The sequence below is a fragment of the Adelges cooleyi genome, unplaced genomic scaffold (genome assembly GCF_023614345.1).
Source record: "Adelges cooleyi isolate 19-005CV unplaced genomic scaffold, UGA_ACOO_1.1 ACOO_flye_CR_arks_rails_tigmint_CR_PRNA_8, whole genome shotgun sequence".
In the NCBI taxonomy this organism is placed as follows: domain Eukaryota; kingdom Metazoa; phylum Arthropoda; class Insecta; order Hemiptera; family Adelgidae; genus Adelges; species Adelges cooleyi.
The window spans coordinates 3,533,356-3,560,119 of NW_026096513.1; the positions used below are offsets into that span (position 1 = coordinate 3,533,356).

The following is a 26,764-nucleotide window of genomic DNA, read 5'->3' on the forward strand; positions in this document are numbered from 1 at the left end:
TAAATGATAAGAGACAGGTGATAAGTGACATATGATAAGAAATTAAAGGTAAATAATTAGAAACAAGAAATAATAAATACATGATAAGAGATAAATTATTAGAGACTAAAAGTAAGAAATAAATGATAAGATAAGTGATAAGAGAAGAGTTAGGGAACGAAATGGACTGAAAATGATGTGACCCCTCTTTTAAGGTGAGCTTTTTGCACTGAATAACAGGGAATAATTTTTTTTTTTTAAGTCATTATTTTTTTACTTAACTGTCGAAACCTTGAATTTTTTACTTATCGAAAAAATGAAAACGGGGGGCTTATTTGGGGGTTCCCCAGATGTCGAATCACCTATTACTTACCTTTCATGCTAGAACACCCTGTATAATATTGATTTTCGAAAAAAAATCATTGTAATCCACTTCATGTGGTAAGCGAAAAAATACATTATAATTGTTATAAAAAGGAAAATAACGTAACAGTCTATTACAGTTACTCTTGATGGAAAATTAAACAAATTTGATCTAAAAATCTTTTCCAAAATAAATAAATACTGAAATGATTATAAGAAGTTTTTGTATTAAGCTTTGAGTATGAGTCATGAAGTATAAATAAATATGCTGATATATGCCCGATTTCCAATATCGAGTCCAATAATCCCTGTATTAAGTCCACTTTTTTTTAAAAAAAGAAGAAATTAAAAAAAGTAACAAAAACAACTTTTTGAAATAAAAAATAATTTCAAACGTTGCTCTTAATTTTTTTGAAAGCTTATCCGGACGTTAAGAATCAGCGCTGTCTCCCCTGAACAAGTGGTATCTTAACCATTTAATATGTCCCGGACAAGTGGTAAATGTTGCTGTTAATCTTAATAAATATTTATTCATTAGAAAAAAAAAAACATACATACTTACATAACAAATGTTATATTTTACTGCAATATATTTTCTACGGGATTGTCTAAATGGAACAACGTGTAGTAACACGTTGATCTTAATTTATAAAATACTTATAGCTGTATTTTTGTAGAATTTTAAAACCTAATTAAAAATAATAGTTATTGCAGTGTTTAGCAAAAAATTACAAAAGTTCCAAATTAGTTTATAACTATACACCACATAATAATAATAATTACGAAAAAAAGGCATTTAAAAAAACAATACGAAGTAAAAAGATAATATAAATTAAGTTATTTATATTATATACCTTCAAGATATTTAAAAAAAGTCTTATACATGTAGTGTTCATTCTAATTAACTATTGGACGTTTGTTTTTGGTTTTTAGGTATCATTTGATTCTTTGTTTTGTTATGTATCTAAGTATTTATACTTTTTATATCTCTTTTTTATTGTACAGATATTATTGCTTGAAGGGTAAAAAATAACGTAACTAATTATTTAAAAGAAAATTGGACAAAACCAAAAGTCGACTGTTTAATTCGTAAAATAAAATGAAGTGAATAAACACAATAAAAAAAAAAAGAAATAACAACAAAAGCCCCGGTTAAATATTCCGTTTTTCAATTATTCTTTTATTTTTAATAGTATTTTATTTGCAGTTGTTATAGGAATAACTAACAAAAGAAAGTTACATGAATGATATGTCAAAAATTTGGTAAAGAACAATGGTTTTTGTAAAAACTCTGGTTGTTTTATACTTAAATAATGATGATATGATTTAGAATTCGGTGTGTATTAATTCCAAATATTATTAATTTCAATATCCATAAATAATATTTTATAATACAATATTAATGGTTTAACGTCAGGGTTGTGGAAGTATTGTTATTTTTTTTAATTGAACAATAATATAATCCTGAGATGTTTTTCTAAAAACTATGTGGTTTTTCTTCTGTTTTTAAACACTTCCAAATTTATACATACCTTTTTTTATGTGAGAGGTATTATTTTAAACTATAAAATGCTAAAATCCAGTATACTGTATAAGTAGGTATGATAAAATAGGTTGAAAATGTGTTTAAAAATATTAGCATCTATTTTTATGTTAGGCGGCAGCATAAAACCAAAACGGAATTAAAATGTTACTTAAAATATCTACACTATTTGTGGAGTGATTTTGTACAACACGAATGATGAGTATATGCATTACACTAGTACAGTACTTTTGAATAAACACCGTTTGATACTTAAACTATTTTATTTTATATTATATAAGCTATACAAATTTTACATTTATTTTTCACAACTTCATTAACAAATAACCAATACAGTAAAATCGTTAAATTAGCTGAACATTTTTAACAGTTATCGTGGAAAACAAAATATGTTATAGGTTCGGGGAATAATTGATGGGATTTTGTTGTAAACTAGCTGATGTTGTTCTGCTTAGTCCGATCACAAATTTTACCAGATACTAATTTGCAAATATTGCTGCAGTTCATCGTGACCTATTGATTGAATATGTTTACCACGGTTGCAGTGCACATTATTACATTAGTCGTGTGTCATACGTGTCGAGTTCCTGGGCACTTCCACTAGGAGTGCAACAATAGCGACGTGCAGATTCGTCACGAGCTGCTTATAATTGTGATGAGAGTACGGTTAGGCACGACTCGTGACATCGTTATTGTACATAACGTTATAGTGGTGACAAACGTTTATTACCTACTAGGAAACCAAATCATTTTTGGATACCAGGTCAAGTATGATTTTGGCGCCTGTGAACAAATTATCAGTTCAACAGGTTATGCCAATCGACGCAGAAACAATCTTTAACACTCGAGAAATATATATTGTATTTTTGCATTATTATTTTTATCAAACACAAATTTACAAACATCTAAAAAAATTATTACATGAAATTTTCAATTAACTACCACTATATTGTATTAATATTACAGTCAAGAGCAGAATATAAAAGAAGTTTAATACCGAAAACGTTTTTAAAAATAACTTGAATAAATAACCAGTAAATTTAAGTACTTAATATGTTGCTAGGTGTCATGTCGTATTGTTTGTCACTTAGGCATAATACTTACTTATTATACCTGTTACTTAGGTTGTAGATAAATTTTACCTACCTATACTGCTGTTTCGCATAATATTTTTGATGTCATATAAATAAGTAGTACATTTGTTCATAAGTTAATGCCAAATGTAACCGACTACCTGATATCAATAATTAAATACAAAATTATCTTTACCACTTAATACGATTCACAGATATACTAAAATTAGAAACATTAGATTGCTTGACAAACGCATTTACCACCAGATTGTAGTAAAAAGGGTTCATACAAAAACAGGAAGTTAAACTTTATTAACCTAATTTAAAATTTAAATTAAACTTGTCTTTCTTAAAAAAAACTGTTATTTAATACAATTATTTTATTGAATATTAATTGGTGTTGGCTAGAAGAGAAAATAAACATCGAATTCGCTGATATTGTTTTTTACACGACGTTTCCACAATGTACTAATTATGACACACCGTAAATTCCAGGCTTTAGAAATGCATTTTTATTGATTCAATCGCACTTAAAATAGTTTAACGTTTTATCAGCGATATGGATTTACATAGAGTAAATTAATTCTTGAAGTGTAATTGAAGTATTGTTTTCTCTAACGTCTGAAGTACCTTTGTTGGTTGTCTGCAATAAATTACCAATACAGACTTATTATATTATATTTATATATATACTAAGACTATAAAAAAAATTTAATTTTGCTACTCGCTTTATATATGTTTTTATATGACGAAAATAAGAAATATTAAAAATTTTAACCTTCTAAGACAACTCTTAAATGGTTGTATAGAAGCAATTTTCCCCTTTTGATTAACATGTAAACAATTTATTTTCCATTCAAATTGTCATAACTTTTTAAAGTATTTTTTTAAATTTTAAAACTATTCATTAACTTTGAAGGTACAACGATTTTAATAAAAAAATTATTTATTATGTACGTTAATCAAATAGGGAAAATGTGGCTCTATAGGAAATACTTAGAATTCTAAGAATACTTCTAGAAGGCTGACATTTTAAACATTTCTCTTTTTTGACAAATAAAAATGATTCAAAGGGTAGTAACAACATTTTTTTTTTTTTAAGTCAGTCATAACCCCAATGTTTTGTATTTATAACCAGAAAATATCAAATAATTTGATCCGGGTTTTTTTTTGTAGTTTTCAATTAATTCTATTTGCATATCGATTTTAACATAGTAATCAAATACGAAAAAAAACTATTATTTATTTCAATTCCTTTTTTTTCGGTTTATTTATTTTAATCGTAAAAACGTGGGAGCTCATGATACTGACATAAATAAAAACCGTAACGATTCACAAGTTTTTTGGTGGAAATAACTTCGGATGAAAAGAAACAACAATAACGACTTGTTCATCGGGAAAATTGAAGGAAAACCGTTCCTTTCGAGCCGTATAGTCATAAAAAAAACGCCAAAGAAATTGAACATGGTCGATCGAAAACCAATTTGAATGCAAAAAGGGCTCAAAGGCTTTGAATATATAAAGCCTCTTTCAGTCGTTCTCTCTGAATGTTCGTCAATGTTTACCAAATAAAATTGTATTTCAAGTATTCCGTTATTAATATAATATTATTGATGTCTATATAAAGCGGTATATATACATATATACACAGTATCCATCAAAATGCCGTAGTGCGAGCTAAGTAAAAAAAAAAAAATTAGCAACGCCGCGACAGTGTATAATTATTATTTCGAAGCAGCTTGCTTTATTAAACATAAAATTTAAACCATGTACATTTTATTATTGGGTTGATCTTAGTTTGGTCATTGAATCGATTTATAGCATTTATGTGTCAACATTTTACTAAACAACAAAACAAAAGCCAATACAGTGGGGTCGGGGCATAGCGGGGACGGAAAGGTCACAGGTCTACAGATTTTATTATAACTGAAAGTGATGAAACACGCTTTGATCTGTGGATAGTATGTTCCAACCAGTATAGCGGATTAGAAGATATCGTGGGACCAGCAATAATGTACTTAAAATTTATTATTTAATCTTGTGCAGGGTGGGTACGATAAGGGTTGATCATCTGTCTATAAAAATGTACTGTCATAGTTACCCATAATATATCGTTATTAATAATATAATGAACATATTTTCATTACCTATTGACTGTTGATTCACTCACACATAGCAACCTAGAAACTGACTATGGCCAAAGTGTAAATTTACCTATTTTTGGTGTTTTTCCTAAATAAAAATTTGAATATAGATTTTTAAGAAAATTGTATATGTTATAGTTTCATTTAAGATCTACCTTCGGTCTAATTTTCAGACCTTAATTTTTAAAACATTGCTTAAAAAAGTTAAATAAAGAAAAAAAAATTCTATCCCTTCTAAGGGAAAAGGTTTATGATATTTTTTTGGTTTGTTAATGTTTATCGATAGTACTATGTTTGAAGAACAATTCATACAAATTTAGAACATTTTCAACTATTTTTAAAAAAGTTATAGAGCATCGTAATTTTAAGTTGAAAAATTTGTAATTTTTTTGGGTGTTTTTTTCAATTTTGATGGGGAAGGGGTGACTTTTTTAAATTTTTGGCTCTTTAAAGTACCGTCCAGGTATGATTTCTGATGTATAGAGTTGTTACACGAAGAAATCGGTTTAGCGGTTTACGAGATATCGTGGGTCCAGACACAAAAAAAAAAAAATAAATAAATAAAAACACATCGTTGTAAATACAATAACTTCTCAGCTCCGCACGGAAGCTAATAATACTTAAAAAAATATCGTGATATCAGTATTTTATTTGGCTATAAACTGTTGAATCTATTTTAATACAATTTTTATTTTACTTTAAAAATATAAATATTGTTTTTTTGAGAGATTAATATATTTCCTCGAACATTCCAAATTGTCAAACTATTACTGATAATAAAAAGAAATATTTTCGCTTAAAAAAATTCGATTTACCTATACTGTATTATCTTTAGTCTTGCTTTTAACAAATAGCAACTTTAATATCTTTGGCCCAACTTAATTAAGTTTAATACCTACTCGACGATCGAAATAGTGTAATAATATTATAAATTTGCATGTTTTAGGAGTTATTCCAAAGTTTGGCGATGACCTCAACAACGTTACAGTTCCTGTTGGTCGTGAAGCTGTGTTTATATGCAATGTTGATGGACTAGCTACGTATAAGGTATATTATATATGTAACACTTATTAAATAAAGTTGAGGAAATAATGTCAGTAAATTGGTTACAATCGCCATGAATTATCTTTATAGGATATTTACAATTAATATTTAAAAAATGTTTATGATTATGGTACAGTAAACTTTATTATAACATATATCATTAAATAAATGTCCTTAATATATAAAGTAAATTTATATGATATGATTGAGGTTGAGTTTTAAATATTTTGTGTCACAAAATTTGTATTTTTTGGAATTCAAAAAAATTACAAGTAGATGGAACTATAATAATATATTATTGTATATGACTTTACAACTTTAAATTAATGCTTTTATAGTAGTAACATAAGTAAAGCATTTCACCGATTGGTTTTGTTTAGGTGGCTTGGTTGCGAGTCGACACACAAACGATTTTAACTATTCACAGCCACGTGATTACGAAAAATCACAGGATCGCCGTCACCCACAGCGATCATCGAATATGGTATTTACATATTCGTGAAGTCAGAGAGGCAGATAGAGGATGGTATATGTGTCAAATCAATACCGACCCCATGAAGAGCCAACAGGGTTACTTGGAAGTAGTTGGTAAGTGGGGGGGGGGGAGTAGAGATAAGTTAGTTGAACACAGTAAAGTCATATTATGTTTTTATAACTCAAAAAAGTTTTGAAAGGTTTTGTGCAACCATGTTAATTGAGGCAAATAAAAGTACACAGCAGCAAACCAGGACAGTGATCAAAACTCCAATTAAAAGTTTTTAGACTATTCAACTCAACCTCTATAATTATATTATGTTGTCATATCTAGATATCTGCTAACATGTATATACTTTTTATTTTTTATATACAAAATATGCCTTAATTGAAATGGAGTTGACTATAAAAGAGTACAGCTTTATCAATAATACTTTATAGGAGATTAAAAAGAAATTACTATTTTCAATGTAATCGTGTTATAGAAATATGCATTGTTATATTTAGTAGAGCTCAATGAAAAATTTTCTATACACAAAAGTTCTAGTAACAGCAATTTATAGTAAGATACTAATTTTTAACGTTACTTCAGTTCATTATTTTTCTTTGATTTTTATAAATATATACCTATAAAACAGAAGGTAATAAAGTAGTATTTAAAAAAGAGCTAAAAGTGCAAATTGCCTTATACCCGAGTTCATTTAGTGCATCGAAATATTGTATTATAATTTATATTCTCAGAAAGGTTAGTTCGTGATCAATGTTATTAAAAATATTTGCATCCCCCATACATTTGTACAATAAATATATTGTTTTACTCGTAAATCATCGGACTCAACAAAGAGTTCTCCGTTTGACCTATATGAATATATGATTATTATATTATATTCTGTACACTTTATTCAGAAGTGAATAAAGTAACTTACTAATTATTTACAATTTTAAACTGATTGATAGAGATGCTAAAAAACATTATCAAACCATTTTGTTCGTAGAATAATTAATAAGTAATAATAAAAGGGTTGTAAATGTATAATTGCTTTATTTTTTTGATTAAATACTTTTTATTGGTAGTTATTGTTGTTAGTTTTCTATAGTTCTGTCATTTATACACCGATAAAAACATTGTAAAGACAAAAATGTACTATTTTTAATATTAAGGTGAACACTATTGGGGTTGATCGTCTTCCTATAATAATTTGTTGCTGTTGTTATCCATTTATCGTAATCAACAACAGAATAAAAATGTTTGTCAGATACTTGTTGACTATTTATTAACATATAGAAATGTGGCAGCAGTGTAAATTCCTTTTTTTGGGGTGTTTTCTATAACATACCAGAAAATTCCCTACAAATTTCTGAGTTCATTGTATGTTGGAACTCTACTTTGGATTCACCTTCATTCTAATTTTGAGACCTTAAGTCACAAAACTGTGCTCGAAAAAGTAAAATAAAGGGGGGAAATGTTTTTGATATTATTTTACTTTATTAACGTATATCGATAGTACTATAACTAAAAAATCTTCCTTGAAAGTTTGGAACACTTGGACTTTTTCCATATAATAAAAGTTATAGCATGTCATAATTTTGAGTTAAAAAATATGGTGTTTTTCTCGATTCTGAATAGAAAGGTGAACTTTTTTCATATAAAATCCAATAAAGTACTTTTGAGGTACGATTACTGATGTATAAAATTGATACATAAAGAAATCAGTTCAGCGGTTTAAAAGATATCGTGGGTCCAGACACACACAAAAAAAAATTAAATTAAAATAAAAACACATCATTGTACACCTTCTCAGCTTCGTGTCGAAGCCAAAACCAAATCAAATAGAAAAATGCCAAACCGAATTCAATTACGTCCACGTTTTTCCATGTTAAAATTTATTAATGTAATTTTACTTAAAGCCATATTTTTGAGATAAAAATGCATGTAATTTAATTTTCGTGGAACTCTACAAATTTTAATTTCCATAAACCTGTTATTCTACGATAGTTAAATAAAATTATTATTAATACTCATTTTAGATACATCTTGTAGACAACCAAATCTAAAATAATTGCTGTAACAGTTATTTACAAATAAAACTAAATGAAATAACTTACACATTCCGAAAAAGATATAAAAAACTAGTTTTTATCCAGTTCATCTTAAACGCTGAATGGTTTTTACGTTATCGCATAAAATAAAAGTTTTAAGTCAACTTACAAAAATAAACACTCTGCTTAAGTGTATAAATTTATACGTTTCAATTTCAATTTACTTCTAACGAAGATTAGAATGACAGTTTCACAAGAACTTAACTCGATTGTTCACGTCTCATTTAAAAGTAAAATTTCTGGGGTCTTATAATTCGATTAGGGTTCTTGTGAATTGGTAAGGAAACTTTCACGAGACGACAGAAAAAAATCTGTGTGAAAATGATTTTATCTCTTTGAAGTTCATAAATACAATATACTTAAATCTCTCATCTCGATATAATATTTTCTTTCATCGTCCAGAGAAAATATATAACTTAGTTATACAAATTGTCTTAATATTCATGTTTGCATTCAGCTTGGTATTAACAGTACTTAAAAGCTAATTAGCACTAAGCAGCGTTTGCATGTACTTACTTTGAAATATTAACTATACAGCGAGATGTAACCTGAAGTCACAAACAAACCATTACTAATATCTTACATCATAAACGTCTATGTTACATGATGTTTATTAGTTAATTTTACTGTAAACATATCATAATATTTTTATAAAAAATAGCTGTACATTTTTTTTAGATTTTCTTTGCTATTTTGCAATACAAACAATAATTAGTGCACAAAAAAAAGTTATAATTTAAATGCAAAAATAAATTGAAATATGCATTAATTACTTTTTATAAAAAAAAATGTTATATTAATTTATTTTTAGAACATACGATATTAAATATTCATAACAATTATAAATTAAAAAAAAAATAACTTGGTCTAACGGGTTGTAACACATGTTATCGTATTGTTAAGTAAATTATGTAATTTAATTAATTAACCTTTGTATTTTATTCGATTATTAAAAGAGACTGAATTATTAAAAAAAGTAAATACCAACAATAATAGTCATTAATAAATTAAAATTATAAATAGTTCAATAATTTAAAACGATAAAATGGAACATAAGTCAAAACAAATATAAAAAACAGGTTGGTTTAACTTAACAAACGAAATAATATTAGTAGCTTAGAGCGATAGCTCTTATAACATAATAATATGCTGTTTACAGTCAATTTAATAAATAAATTAAATATTTTTTATAAACTTTTTTTCAAACAATCTGTAAACATTTAGGCAAGTATATTAAATTAAAAAAAGCTAGTTCCGTAGGGTCGAAAAACAGAAATAAAGAAAATGTTTTAAGAAGTATAATAGATGTAGAAAATTTGATTTTTTTACTTTTATTTTTAAATCATACATTTTAAGATGTACAACATTATAATTATGATAGTGTATTATGACGCTTCGGAGCTGAGTTAAAAATTTTTTGGTTTTCATATCATTTTTTATTAATCAATTCTGACTGAAAATGTATAAGTACAAATTTAATATAGATGTACAATTTTCTAATAGTTTTTAAACAAGCTGTTATTAAATAAGCTGAAGTTATCAGACAAGTTATCATAACAATCTTACATGTATATAATCTATAAAGCATCTAAAAGCGTATTTTTGCGAGCACGACTATTGTCGTAGCAGTGATATCACTGCTAGAAATTTAAATTATTGTTTAATTATGTTTTATAAACATCTTTGGGGAATCTGAAGACGACTCAATAAATATTAGTGAAATGTGTTATTCATAAAGATATGTATACCATACAATAAAATTATAATTTGACTTCATAAAAAAAATACTCACGAGTGGAATTTTCTTTTAATTTTATAATTCAATACTAGAAAATCATATATATACAAAAGTAAAATAACAATTACAATAATTTTGAATGACCAAAAAATAGTTGTCCACTCAAAATTTGATTTTATCGGCATTGAAAATCTGATTATTAGTATTTGTAGTTGGATAATTTTAAAAGCTATTCTGAGTAAATTATATAATTAGGACGGGAGGAAGAGTGCATTGTAGTATTATTTTTTTCTGCGCGCATTACTCAATCATATTTCAATTGAGGTGTTTATTTCTATGTTCCATAAAATAACAGACTTAGTTTATCTTAAAAAAAAAGAAACGTTATTTAAACATTTTAGAAGTATAATACTAAATTAATTTGTAGTTTCATTTCGTTTTTAAAGTGTATAATGTTTTATTATGTTGTTATGGGTATATGATAATATAACACATTTATTTTGTTTTCCGTAGCAGCAAAATGATAAATTATTATATATATTTACGGAGGTCATACATACAATTATTATTGTGGCATTAGTTTTAAACATATTTAGGAAAAAGTTGGTAAATAGTATTTTTATGCGTTATGTATTATTTAAAGTCGTCACCTTTCTGTAAAAATATGGTAGTTTTTAAACTAAAAATAGAGTTACATACATAACAGTTTGCATACAAAAAAAATTAAATTACAAAAAAGAAAAGTTTTTCATTTTTTGAGAAATCGGGAACAGACCTACATGTTTATGTCTATACCCACCACTCACGTAGAAACAAAGAAAGAAAAAAGTTAAACCAAATACCGTGTTGTAAGCCCAAAACTAGAATAAGTGACAGAACTGACAAAGTAAAACATTCATCCTACGGAACTAGATGTTATAAAGAGAGAGGTGGATGCCAGACGTTTGGCACAAAAAACCGCTCATTGTTGTATAGAACATTGCTTCGGATGTTACACCGAGGGACACATGCAAAAACTTTCTGCAAGATTCTGACAAAATGTCATCCCGATGCTTAACTTGTTTTTTTCTCCTGCGACCAACTTAACCCTTTTAATACAGCGTCCTTTCCCATAATATATCCTTGTAGAGTTTCAATATTGTCCGTAAGGATATTGTTGACGTCGGACTTCTTTTTTCACTTAGCCGCCAGTCCCATGTTATACTTTTGTGTGGTATTTCACAATATCCAAAACGTCCCACAGTCAGCGGTGCCCAAACCGGATGGACAAAAAAAGTACTTTATCTCCTTCAAAACGATTAATGTATAAATAAATAAAAATGACGGTTGTATTTGACTTACAAACTTGGATTTCTAAGCAGCCAAGAGTTTCGAAAAACCCGGATGTGCCGAAAGTCATCCGATTTGCATGCACTCTGCTATTTTAAATCAACCCAAAATAATTAGACTTTTAAAACCGTTTGTTTGTCATACTAACAGTTTCCTTTCAAATACAGACAAACAGGTTAACTTTCTACTCTGGCACTTTGTACACTTTGTTTAGGAGTTTTTTTTATTTTTGTTGTTATTTAAATAGTATTAAAATTGCAAAGACAGGCCTTTTTATTTGACATATCACTGTGTAAATATTTTATTAAATAAAAGTTTCATAATATAATAAAATATATATGAATAAGTTAAAAAAAGAGTATAACAAACGGTTATTTTGGAGGAATAGGACAATTGTATAAAATTGAAAATAATGTATCTAGCAGGCAGTAATAATGTAGTATACATGGAAGTAGCTGAATTGCATTTATGCAGTAATTATGTTTTCATTTTAGTAACAGTAGATTTTAAAGTAATTGAAAGTTTGAAATGGACCTAAGAAGAAGCAATTATTATACAATGGAGGGAATAAAGAAATGTCAATGGATAGGGAATTATGGAAGGATATGATATGGCCGGTTTATTACAAAAATAAAAAAATTAAATTAAAAATGAATAAAAACACTCCCATTATAAAAACAATATCTTCTCACATACACATCGAAACTAAAATATATTAATATAATAAGATTGTTGGCTAATAAAATGTTTGTACAACTCTTTAAGTATATTATATTTTTTTCGTAGTCAAATGAAGACTTTCAATAGCTTTTTTTTAAAACAGCTCAGTATTTTAAATATAAAGGCAGAATATGAAAAACACCAGGACAAAAGCTTTTTATATCAAAATAAATTACTTTTTTTTTTATTCATTGGTGTAACGAACTGCTTAAGGTTTCTAAATAGTAAAATTAAAATAAAGTAAACGCAATATTTTTATATTTTCAAGTTTCTTGCTGTTTCAATTATTATGAAAATATATAGTGAATTCTCGATCTTTGTTGAACCTTTTGATACATTTGAAAACTATATTTATCAATATGAATTAATTCATATCATTATTGCTTTCAATGTTATAATTTTATTACCAAGATTGTCAATAGAATATTATAAGCTACTGCGTTATTTTGTAAAAATGTAGTATCGTGATGTTACAATATGCTATGATAACGACAGTAAAAACATATTTTATGAAATTCTCTTTTTGTATCACTAATATTATTTTAACAATCGCTATTTATGTATTATGCTTAGCTTCCTCTGTAATATTATTTAATTTTCTAGAATAATAATTAAAGCTTATTCACAGTGCCTCCAGATATTTTGGACTACCCGACCAGCACTGACATTGTAGCTAGGGAAGGTGGAAATGTATCAATGCAGTGTGCGGCGTCCGGATTCCCTACGCCCAGCATCACATGGAGAAGAGAAAACGGGGAATTTATTTTAAAGAAAACTCCTGGACTCTCCGGTAATATTGAAGTTATATTATACGTTATCCTTTTAACTTAATTATTAAGTAGGTACAAATAATCGGAGTCTCATAATAAATTAAAACGTATAATATAGATAGACAATCATTGAGTAGGTATTGTTGTCCTACCATTCATTGGAGTTGATGTTTATTTATTCTAGAAAAAACTTGAGCACCTTATGGTTATATATAATAACATAATATTTATTGTTTCGCCGAAAAACAGACATTTATTTGAAAAACCAGTTTTTCATTTTGATACATGGGTAATACGTGATACATATGTAAACTTGTGACTTGTCTATCTATAATAATTCACAAAGTATTCTATCAGTTTGTTACATTACCTCCGTGTGTTGATGTTCCAGTAAAATATGATTAATGTTGTTGGTCTTAGAACTGATAAATGATCACTACAATGTCGTTATAAATTAAATTTGCATTTTTTTTTTGTAGTATATACAAGTGGCTTTAAAATAATAAGTTTATTATAACGTTATTATTTACATATTTTATGGATTATTATTTATGTGTGTATAAAATATGATTTATTTTATCAAACGTTTACACGTTTTCAATTTGTTCGTTTGTTCATAGAATTTATTTTTATAAAACATATATTTAACTACATGACGGTGTAAAAAACAAAAGTGTTATAATTTTTCAGTATTTGCTTTTACGCTTCATGCAGTAACGTGGCGGGTTTGTAGAAAATAATAATTTATACACGAGTAAGAGGCTATTTTTAAAGGCCCACCCTGCAATATGAATACTATATATATGTACATGAATATAATAGTTATGCTCAGATATGAGCATTAAATGCCAGCGAACTCGTTACCAAATTCATAATATTTCTTAAAGCACGAAGAAACGCAAAATATAATCGTGTAATAATATTATACATACAAGTAGAGTTAACATAATATATTGCCTCAGATAAAATCTATAACAATTATAATAATCGTGATGCGTAACATGAAGCGCTCGTAATATAATAACGCTTCAGTTTTTCCTGTATAGAAACAAGAAATAGTTGCGTTTGGCCCTTAAACATTTGGCTACAGAAACATAAAACTATAACAGTGAAATAGATGAAACAACTTTTAACTTTCTTGAATATATTTATTAGTACTTAAAAAAAAAATAGTTGGTTTTCTTAAGTATACCAACTACGAAAAACTGCTAACATTTTTATGTTCGCATTAAATCTATACAGTAATTATTTATCAGCGTCTGAGGTGAAGTTATTTAATTTCAATATTATGTGCACAGTCAATAATTTTCACTGTGATAGTTTGATGAAATAACATTCCGTTGTTTATTTAAAAAATTGGGCCTCCGAAGAAATAAAAAATAAAGAAAACTTAGTAGAGCTATAAGCAATAAGTATTTTTTACCAAAAATAACCGGATGTGGAAGATTGTAAATTCGTTGGGTGCCAAAACATTTAATGGACGCAATAAAAAAAGTTTTGTATCATAATATCACATTTGTCAAAAAGGAATTTAAATGTCTATAAATATTAACTACCATTCTGTAGTATAGTGTTGTGGTTATCATAAATCAATTTATATGGTAAAATTTCAAATTTCATAGCTTATCGACGTGAACGGTGGTTAAGTATACTTAGGTGAATTTAGTGAGAATGTTCTCAATAATAATACAACTATTATCTCAATAGCTAGTATCTTAATCGGTAATATGTATTCTCAGTAATAAAAAAATAACTATATATATATTGTTGGCCAGTATTATCATTAGTTATTAATAATAATTTCTTGGATAACTATATATATTTTACTCAATGGTGATGAAAATAACTAAGTACAATACTTGTAAATTTGCTTATAACAAATTTACATATATAAATATGAAATGTTTACCTTTATTTTATTTCCTATATTATTTCGTTAAAATTTGTGTAAAAAAGGATATTGTCAAATATTATTGATATTGAAGAATATTCTTGCTCACGATTATTACTAAACTTTTAAGACTTCTACCCTTATGTGCTATACTATATGTTCGATAATGTTTAGTGATTAGATATTACACACATAATCACGTTGTAATACTTGAGTATTCATGTAATTCTGTAATATAAGTACATACAAGTTGTTTTTAATTGGAATGATATAATAGTCAAGTCAATAAATGTGATTATTAGTTATTAGTGCGCCATTCAGCGTAAAACAAAAATAAAATAGCGGGAGTGTATTCAAATAATCTTTGTCTCGTGTAGTTGTTTTTAACTATGAAAATAACCGTTATTTTTTATTGCCAACCATAGATGGATATACGAAATTTAATATTTTTTTTTGTCTCTTAGTTCATAAAATTACATTTTTAAATTAAAAAAAAAAAATAAGAGAATGGAAGTACATTTTTTAATAGTGTGAAATTTTTATCGGAAAAAGCAATTTAAAATATGTAAAAGCGAAGTTACAAAATGAAAAGGATAAAACAATTGTATCTGGTGAATAAAACCTCACACGACACATGGTGCTTTTCTTTGGCATGACGCTGTCTTAGTTTTTGATTTATTGATTTTTAATTTAAAAAAAATAGTACGGTTTTTGAAATAGTATTTAGATATTTTATTAAAAATAATAAACTCTTTAAACCTTCTATCGTAATAATGTATTATAGTTTTTCAATTAACCAGATTGTTTTCGCACGGGAGTTTCGTCGCGTACCTACTTACACAAACATTTTTTGTTTTGTGAAAAATGTATAAAAACAACTGATAAGAAGACGGCTGGTTTATTAAAAACATTCGTGGTGTTCCTGCTAAGAAGTCGTCCCTGTAATCGTAACACAATAATAAATAATAATTTAAACTGTACCTAACTAGCTTTAATATCACTAATGTTAATGTATCAAATTTTAATTTATTCTCGGGTTATTATCAAAATGTAAGGGGTTTGAGAACCAAGTTAAATAATTTTAACCAAAATACACCTTTAAATAATGTCTTTAGATTTTTTTTTAATTAACAGAAACATGGTTATCCGATAATATTTTGAATACTGAATTAGGTTCAATAGATGTGACCGTCCCTAATACCTAGTTTTAGTAATAGGATACGTCAACCTTTCCACGTCCCTTTCCACCGCTAAAACTACAGTTGTAATAACCCAGTGGATTGAATGCTGAGTTTTTGTAATTTATTTGTTTGTTTGTTTTATGTCTGATTTAGGCTTGCGTGTTTCGAATTAATCAGCTTTAATCTGTTAGTGATTTTTTGTTTCATAGTATTTTTTTGTGTTACATAATTAACTTGTTTTAAAATACTCTTGCCTCAAGGGGTGTCATTATTATAATAAATAAATAAGAGAGTGATCTCAGAATTCGTTAAAATATAAATATGATACCTACCTACATGCATTAGAACATAGTAAAAATCTAAATTTCTTTTTACAAAATAAGCCTCTTTTTCATATTTTCCATGTTGTGACAAATAATTTTATCTAAAATTCGATAAATTTATTTCAAAGCTGCACCACACAGCACACAAATAGAGGCAATTTTTAAAAGAATTATCGAGAAAATAATACCTAAGTATGAGTAAATTATATTAATAAACTAATGTGTTATAAAGGATTTTTAAAATTTCAAATTTAAAAATTATTTTTTAAGTTTTAGAAGACCAAGCGTTGCTTGATTAAAAAAACAACCTAATGCTTTAAATTTCCAAAGTAAATTATTTTTATTCATTTAAACTTAACAAATTCAAACAAATATATTTATTAGTAATTAAATATTAGGCTGATTGATAGCGCCGCATATATATTATAAACGGAAGTTGCCGACGTTATCCGGAGACTCGTAATTTTGTTGCTTTACTTTAGTTCTCAAGATTTCGTTTTGCCCAAAAACCAACTCCAATTTTTGAAAAATCCCAATGCTGAGTTTGGAGATAAAAAGTAGAAATTAATAAATACAATTCAATGATGCGTTCAATACACAAACAATTATAAGCTCAACTCGTTATATACTTCCTACAGTCACACAATATGAGTTTTTTTTTTAAATAATAACATTGAAAACATATCACGACTTTGAATAAGAAAAATTAGCAATGCTAATTTATGTAAAATGAAAAAATTCAAATTTTCAAACTATTAAAATAACTTTTGCCTTTACAAAACAAAAATATTCCTTGTTGGAAATAGTGTGGAACTAAAGTCAAATATCTAATACGCTAAATTGTACATTTCATTGTTGGAATTACATTTCATACATTAATTTTCTTGTATTGTTGGAATTAAAAAATACTTAAATGATAAATGAACATTAATTTGTAAATGTACACGTGGCAACTAAATCATACCTATAACAGATAAGAATATATTATTTACCTTTTTTAAATGTACATAAATTTACTCACAAACATTGTATTTATGATTAATATATTATAACTGCATAGTATGTTATCTTAATTGCCCATACAAAGCGTTTGAATTTAAGTTGTAAGATACTTATTAAACCCATATTACTGAATTTAAGGTAATTACGATCATTATATTTTGTATAAATAAAAAGACACGCGTTATCTATTCTTTAAAAAAATAATTTTGTTAATAGATAAATCTAAAAATGGGATATTCTCAATTACTTTGTATAATATTATCTTGTTATATATTTTATACACCTACGTTTAGTACGGAGAAAACACTAAAAACCTTATCGTTTAACTATTATAATTATATGAAGTATAAACATAATACTAAAAACTTAAAAAAAAAACTAAAATGTTGAACATACAAATATTTATACAGTGTCAGATTCAGCTTAAGTTTGCAATTAATACATACCATATAGTTATAATAATATTATAATTATAACAATATACTTAGTAAGTATGAGTTAATGTATAATTATAGAGTCGGTTAGATTATATCTATTCTCATCAATATACTCAGATCTTGAGATGGTTTGTATAATACGGTCAATTCAATTTTTTACTTGGTGTTGCTGTTGTGCTATAAGGCAATGGTCATCTTGAATGCTAGCGCCAAAACAGTTCAACCAGAAAAAAATGAAATTTCGCTGTTTTACATTAAGCATTTTAGAATAATATATTTAGTATTTCAAAACTAAACTTACATATAAAATAGCTAACTTGTAAGAGCATGCAATGTGCTGAAACATTTTAATAAAAAAAAAAACTAAACTGATCCAATCGTAAAAAAATTATTTCTCTAAATGTCTGAACTTTTTTTAGCATTGGCATTTAATAAAATTATTAATTGATTCTTCTTGATAAAATAAATTTATTGGTTAAGCTTTGCTGACGCTCATATTTATTTATAATATATATTTATTATTATTATATTTTTTTATATATTATTTATTAATACTTAAAAACAATTTTCTTCATATGTACTGTTAATACATTTTAAAAGATAAATTATAATATGTAAATCGTTTATGGAAGCATGATGCATGAAGAAAAATACTTTAAAAATGTATGTGAATACATACATCAAATCATGTGCACCAAACATGTAATATTTTTTAATTATATTGTCGGTAACGCTATATTACCATATAACGTATCGGTACATATAAAAAAAAATTATTACTTTTTTTTTATTTCGATAAAAATTCTGTTTAGGCAATAACTTAGTATTTTTTGGAATTTATGTATATAATAATGGCAAGGGGGTCTGAGGACTAAAATATAGTAATAGTATAATATCAATAATAACAGTTGTATACATCTGGTCGGTGTTGTATACCATGATATTATGTGCGCGGTACGAGTGGCAAAGGGAAACCAAATTGTTATTAAATGTTTAAGTTCGGTGTCAAACGGCTGTCGTAAAAATCGGAGAGCATAAAAATCGAACAGCAGATGTACAGCCCTTTAAAATCGACACTGAGGCTGTAGTGTAATAACAGCATGTAAAATAGATGCATGTAAAAAGCAATGGTCGTGACGGCGAAGAGGAAATGTGGTCATACAGGCTCTGAAATTTATAACGCAACTGTCGATTGGTTCTGGGAAATCACATTAAAACAAATTCTCAGCTAACCATATATCTTGACAATATTTTGTTACTAATATATTTGAAAAATGGTTGCTTTTTACATCACTCCATCCGTAGTAAATAGCAATACATTAGTGGATAGTTTAAATGTTTTTCTTTTTAAATGCTACACTTATAATTTGTAAGCTATATTATTAGTTATTAAACAAAACGTTGTATGTTTAATTGGTGTCATAATATTTCATTTTCACTTATTTATTATAATAGTATATCTAATATTCTGGTTTTAACTAGAAGTTCACTTTTTATTTATGTCTTGGAATTAAAATTGACTCTGGTGTAAAAAAACCATTTGCACCGCTGGTTCTCGCGGTACTGGGTAATGGTCCATTATGCAGACTAAGCTAATTCAGTTACGGATAAGATAATAATTACCGAACGGTTTGTGATAAAGGGTTTTCAACGAATCGTAGGCATTAGACGGTTTAACGTGGCCGTTCGAGACGACGACCGGCAAGCGACTGATGACCAAGACCGTCGCCCATTGGTCAGCGGCCCAAAGTGACGCGCGCCGACTGGCGGACAAACCGCACACCGGCGGTAATCGACAAATAGTAATAATTTTAATAAAAAACGACAGTATAATAATATTATATTGTAGATCACGATCTTCGTTTCGCCGCTGTTTACCGAGTCAGCGGCCGTGCGAAGCGCATCGAAAGGGATTTCACCGTCGATCAAACAGCGTTACGGATTCCAGTCAGGTGCCGGTTCTCGCGTCCGTAATTGGCGTCTCAGGACAAAAGTCGTTTCCGATACCTTTGTCCGTCCCGGCGAGACGACTATTGTACAGTCACTCTCTATCCCATCCGAAACGGCACACATAATCATATGACACGGGCACGGCGACGCGACGGGTACATAAAATAATAATATCGCTCCATCAGCGAGGAGTAGGAATAGGAGTTTTTTCCTGTTTTTTTTTTTGATGATCCTCAAGTACCATGCCACTCTGTCGTTGTTGTTTTTTTTTTTCGAAGAAATGTTTTCATCCGGTGTGTGTGCACGAGCAGGGATTATACGAGCAATGCCAAACGGCGACTCCGGTGGGGATTCCGGAATGACCTCCGAAGATGAGCAGAGGAAATCTGCTTTCGTACCAGAATAAAATATCGTTTTATAAAGCTCGGCGACGTGACGAGAAGGGTGCTGCTGAAATTTTGATTTTTTTCTTTATGTTTTTTTATCCGTTTATAAAAGTATAATACAAAATATATTTTTATGTCCATCTATCTGTGCAGATTGGCACGTGTTCACAACATAATCGCGTGGGGCAAAACCTGCAAACAATACATAATACACCTTTGCTGCTTCTTACAAACGTAACCGAGTTTATCGATAATTTTACAACTAATAACTTTATAACTTTATCATACGCATATATTATGTACACTGAACTCGATACACACGATTGCTATAGCATTCTAGTTTGAATACAAATCAGCTATGACCCTGCAGTAAAGTATATAAACTACATGAACGGATCCATAAAAATGCGCATATAAGGTGTCACGGAAACTTGTAGAACATTGTGAAAAGAATATAAATGTTTATGCAATGTAAACTTTTACATCTTTGTTGTATTACTATTAAACGTTACGATTTTCTCCTTTGGATTACATTTCGATAAAACAAGTCTAGGGACGATACCTTCTCAAGTCGGAATAATAACGAATATTATATTAATCGAGTCTTTTTTATGTTTTGAAATTCCCAATTTATTATAATCATATACAAATATCGACATACCAATACGGTATTAACAGATTAACTATACATTGCTAAATACAAAATGTATATGATACTCTTCAGTGGCGCCAATACTTTTATATAAAGCAACGTCTAAGTATTTAACTAACCCCTATCTCCAACATTTGTTTCAATTCCTCTAAGACTAAATGACATAATTATTCTTAAATTAGTTCACTCACGGCTCACCGCTACTTATATATGAAACAGTCGCTTCTATTCAGAGTCACAGGTACTCTTCCATTTTTTTAATATGTCATATTTTGTAGAAGTGATTTATCAACATTTGAATGGCTTCATTTTAAATATTAATTATTATTACAAAAAAATAACATATTTCTAACATAATTTCTTCATTATAGGAAAACACGATAATTATCATTAAGCATAGTAAATTTAAATTTAAAAAATCTAATCTAATTTATTAACTACTAATTTAACACATCTTACCCACATTCCCGATAGTAATAACATTATTTTACAATTCGATTCCACTTAATAAGTAAATACTGGTAGTTTGAATGTATGGAGGGTTATATTATAGTGTTTTACTTTCACTTCTGTGGCGAAACATCGTTCTTTATTAATTTATTTTATCTGTTTATGACTGTTGTGGGTACGCTTTTGGTAGTCTTTGCATTTTGCTCTTCCTTTCTACATCTGCAATTTTCATTAATTTCAACGGCGTTACCCGAAATAGGTCACTTTACCCAAATCTTAGCTCAAAAGAGCTCGAATTGATAATAACAAAAGAACAATAAAATCTATGCTTAAAAAAGCTCATATCGTAGTGCATTCTGTGTCATCAGTATTGCTTTAAGTATTATTATTAATAAAATTAATTATTTTGTTTTTTAAAAATTGTATAGACTTCATTGAAAATTGTTCAAGCTAAAAGTAACATTAAACCTATATGAATATTGTATAAAGTGAATAATTTGAGTGGCTGGTTATTGGGTACGTTTCAAAGTAGTTTTTGTTTAATTAGCGCTGGAGGAAAGCAGCAGCAAATGCAATTGCGACACTGTTTTTATTTATTAAATAATATTATTAATTTATTCGGTTTGATATTGTTCGATCAGTTTATATTGGACTTCTTCCAATTTGGTATTTTTATTTTCGTATAATATAAAGACAGACATACCGTTAATAATATCCGATGTTGATAGATGTCCACTCGTGTCACAATATTCATCCGTGATTAACTTTCTACGCGCTATTAGGAACTTGAAACGAACTGATTTAATAAATTATGAACAATTAGTTACAATAAAACTCTGCATTATAATATGATTAGTATTTTTATAACACTAATAAACATAAATAATAAGTCCTTTCTGGTAACTGATAAGAGAATTTCGTTTGAATATAAGTTACAGAAAATCTCATACGTCGCATCGTTTAACGCCTTCAAAGTCGAATAAAAATTATATTCACTTCAGCCTCGCTGTGTCTACTGTAATAGTTTTGTATGTAGTTAAAAACTCAGTGTAAGTAGTAGGATTTTAAAAATTAAATTTATTTTTTTTTGAAATTTTACCATTTTTACTGTAAATTGTTGAGTAATTGAACTAATGATAATCATCATTAAATATTTCTATCGCGTTTAAGTTTTAAAGGGTTAAAAGTTGGAAGAAAAGTTTTTTCTGTTTTCCATTTTTCAGATTAAAAAGTAAATTCGTTTTCATTAAAATCCATTAGCGTTTTAATGTACCTGTGGTTTTTTTTAACACGGAGATTTATATTTTAAGCGAGTGTTAAGTTTTAATGAAAACTTGGAAATATTTTACGACTGGATAATTTTAACGTGTAATCACTTATAAATATTATGACATGAATTTGGGTAAAACTATGTATATAAATTACAAACTAGTAATCTATGCGTTGACACAGTTTTGACATCTAGAATAAACAATATTACCTATTACATTAGTATTATACATTGGTAACTTGTACGTTATGAATGTTTAGTCAGTAGATGAATACAAACGTTATTTATAAGTCCCATTTCCTATGTCTAGTACGACTATTTATATTATGTTTTTGTGAACCGATCCTAGAATTCAATTAATTGTACTAATGAAATCAACAAGACAGTAAATTGCTGAAACCAAAAATAGACCTCTATTTACTTTGCACCACAGAAAAACATTGAATAATGTATATGTTTTTTAGCAATACTCCCCTTGCTTTCATCCGTTCCACACACTCCTTTCCCCTCTCGTCAAACTATATATTAAACCTCAGCCAGAGAACGTTCTAAATAAAAAGTTAAAAAATTAAAATTAATAGATAAAAATAAATCAAACGTAACAAATTTCGCTTCGATGATGTAAAAATACAAGAATGTTAAAACAAATGTTTTGGCTTACCGAATAGTTCATTACATAAAACATTCCGTGTTTATAGTGTGTTCCTTAAAATTATATTTTTAATTTAACTTAACTTTTTTTAAAAAAATGACCTTAAAACGTATAATAGTTATTCTTTTTGATTCTTAATAAGTTTTATTTTAGTGGTAAATTATTTATTTATACGATGATTATAGCTGATAGTGTAATGAGCATCATTGCTATGCTATACAAATTGTATACTACTTCGTCTCAACAATCTAACGAAAAAAAAAAACAAATATTTCATTGTATTATCATATAGAAGTGCAAATAAAAAAAATATATATACTGAAATTCAATCTATGAAAGCAAACAATTAATAATTGACTGGTTTCAATTATTTTTTATTTTTTTATTTTATTTTATTATCGTTATTATTTGTAAAGTAAAAAAAAATAATGCCTCGCTGATGCTGACTGTGTGCAGTTTGTGCATTGATCGGTTCTCAATTAAAATAATAAACATTAAATATTGATGAACTCTATCAATATTGCCAGATATTATTGTTTAATATAGTATCAAGGCAAATTATATATTCTTTTTTTTTTCTATTTCAACGATTGGGCAGAGAAAAAATTATATGAATACAACAACGGCCCCACGTGTATGAATAGGATGATGAAATCGCTTTATTAATCAAACAAGTATAACTGTAAAGAACCCAAAGGGTATGCACAGCGAGTGTGAGTTGGTTTATTCATATTTATTGTTATTTTTTTTCTCGCGTTACTAATTACTATCCAATTAGGTGTGTTGAAAATTCTGAAGCACAGTAAATCGAAAACGAGGGTAGTTGAATATTTTAAAAATAACCCCGTGGAGGGCAAACATCGTTAGATGAAACTTTCTTTCTTCCGGCTACGTCTCATTAGTATTTTTTAATGATTAATAACATCAGCGTACACAAGCTACACGAACCAACGTTTGCTCCTGGCACACGCACCCATATTATCAAAAAGTTTATAATTACATATATTATGAATGTACAGCTCATAGAGAAATGAATATTGTACATGTATTTTGTTTTAGCGTCGACTGAGAGTATGACCTTTCGCGTTTCAAATGCTCTATTTGAATTTTTTTTCCTGCTATAGTTATTCTACAATGTCCCTATTATTATAATAGGGACAGTAAAACGTGTGTTATATTTACTTGGTAGGAAGTAGGAAAAGCGAATTACGACTTCCGGCCAAGTAAACTAAATTTCGATTTTTTCATGCTTGGGTTGATATGTCGACTGATTTTATATGTTGACAACGATGTATAATAAATATATTACATTACGGTATTTACTTGCAATTAGCTCCTATATTATACAACGTATTTTAAGGCTTATGTTGAAACACTTATTTTTTTTTTTACTTAGCTACCATTTACACTGAGCTAATGAAGTGTTTATGTTGGGATAAATACATACAGAAAAATGACTACATAATAATAATTTTTATACGTTTTATGTGGAGAAACATTCGCTATATTATTTGGTTTGTTTTAGTAATAGAGACTAGGCAAATATTTATTAAAAAGAAACATCAGTGTAGCATTATTGCATATTCAAAGCGCCGTCTGGTGAAAAAGTGCTTTGATATTTTTCTACTAGTGTCGGCTAATTTCTACATTTTTTAATCAAACACGTTTTTTTAAAATTTATTTCAGAAAACATAAACAGACATTTTAAAATAATATTAAATAAAATAATAAATAACGTTTTATAATCAATACCGATTTAAGTTAACAAAACAAGTGAAAAAAATAATTATTGTGTATTTTTTTGTTAGTTTTGGCAGTTCTAGAAATTTGTTGGAAATCAAATCTCACGTTTGTTAAATTATTCAAGTACAAATCAGTATACAATTACTCAAATGTTTAGAGTTCACACAATAGTTAAGCCATACTCACTGATATACCAAAAAACAATTTTATGATGCATATTTTAAATTTACATCAATAATAATGAAATATTGCAATGTCTGTACATCTAACTGTAATTGTATACTAAAAATACAATTTAAATCAGAAGTTTAATCAGTATTAATTTAGTGTTTAACTATGCAATATTAAATCGCAGTTGATTTAGTTCACATTCAATCACTATCAAATGGTACTTTCTATAATCCACAAAGGTTTAAACATTATAAGCTCAGCATTTTTACATTTTCATAACATCCTACTACATAAGTACTTATAAATAACTATAAAAAATTCAATTAGAAAATAATAATAATGGCTATTTAGTTATTTTCTTTAGTATGATAATTGGCAAAGTATCACAATGTTATCGTTAGTTATAAACCATGATTCGGTTAATGTGTACTATATTATAGTTTAATTATAATGTAAAGATAACTATTAATAATGTATCCTTAATGGTTCGCAAAAACATAAACGACAACGTCATGATGATAATTAGAGCGCTCCACACAGTACTTGAAAGGGTGAGAACGCAGTGTACAAAGGGTATGATTAACACAATTTATTTAATTGTCACAATATTAAACAAGTTTTATAAATTCAAAGATTAAAGTCTTTAATTCGTACGATTTTAGTATGTTATAATTTTATTGTCTTGTCCAGAGAATTAATTTTTAAATTACATATAAATAATATAATCATATTACAATATAATAATATAAAGAAATTTGGCACACGCTTTATTTGGGGATTACTAAATAGCCGTATAGACACTCAACATCCCAAAAGGCTCATAGACGATTACCGTCTATAACAAGGCTGCACAAATTTGTTTACTTGCTATAAGGTAGAACTAACCTTATGAGAAATTCACCCCTGACCAGAATGGTGCGTGATTGCAATAAATACCCGAGTACGTAGACCATATGTGTTGATCATATTTATTTATATTATTTTTTAGATTAAGAACTTACCCATACATTTTATTTACGTTAAATTTGTTCAATATTATGTATCAAAGGCGTTTGGCGTTAATCATGTAAAATAAATAAATAATTGTTTTATACTAAAATATTTACAACACTCAACCAGAACAGAAGAAAAATGCAAATTTCCTTTATTCTGGTATTTAGAATATTATTTATATATTTTCCAAAAAAATATAATTATAATGTTTATGGGAAATAAACATATAATTAAAAAAAGCTACAACTAAACTATAAGAGAGAACATTATTTACAATGAAAGGAGTATAAAATTATAATACCAAACGGATTCTAAGCAAACTTACAATATATATATATTTGGAATCATAGAATTAATAAGGACAAATTTTTGTTTAAAAACAATCT

The 26,764-nt window shown here is 27.6% G+C and overlaps 1 protein-coding gene across 2 annotated transcripts in view; it reads left to right on the forward strand.

Annotated features, from left to right (window-relative positions):
- LOC126845610 (lachesin-like) overlaps positions 1-26,764 on the forward strand; it is a 64,591-nt gene that overhangs the window by 30,384 nt on the left and 7,443 nt on the right. For both annotated transcript variants that reach the window (XM_050584366.1, XM_050584367.1), the window contains exons 2-4: positions 6,049-6,149; positions 6,527-6,734; positions 13,136-13,297. In XM_050584366.1, the coding sequence (XP_050440323.1) occupies positions 6,677-6,734; positions 13,136-13,297 (220 nt within the window). In that variant the 5' untranslated portion in view covers positions 6,049-6,149; positions 6,527-6,676. The remainder of the gene's footprint in view (positions 1-6,048; positions 6,150-6,526; positions 6,735-13,135; positions 13,298-26,764) is intronic.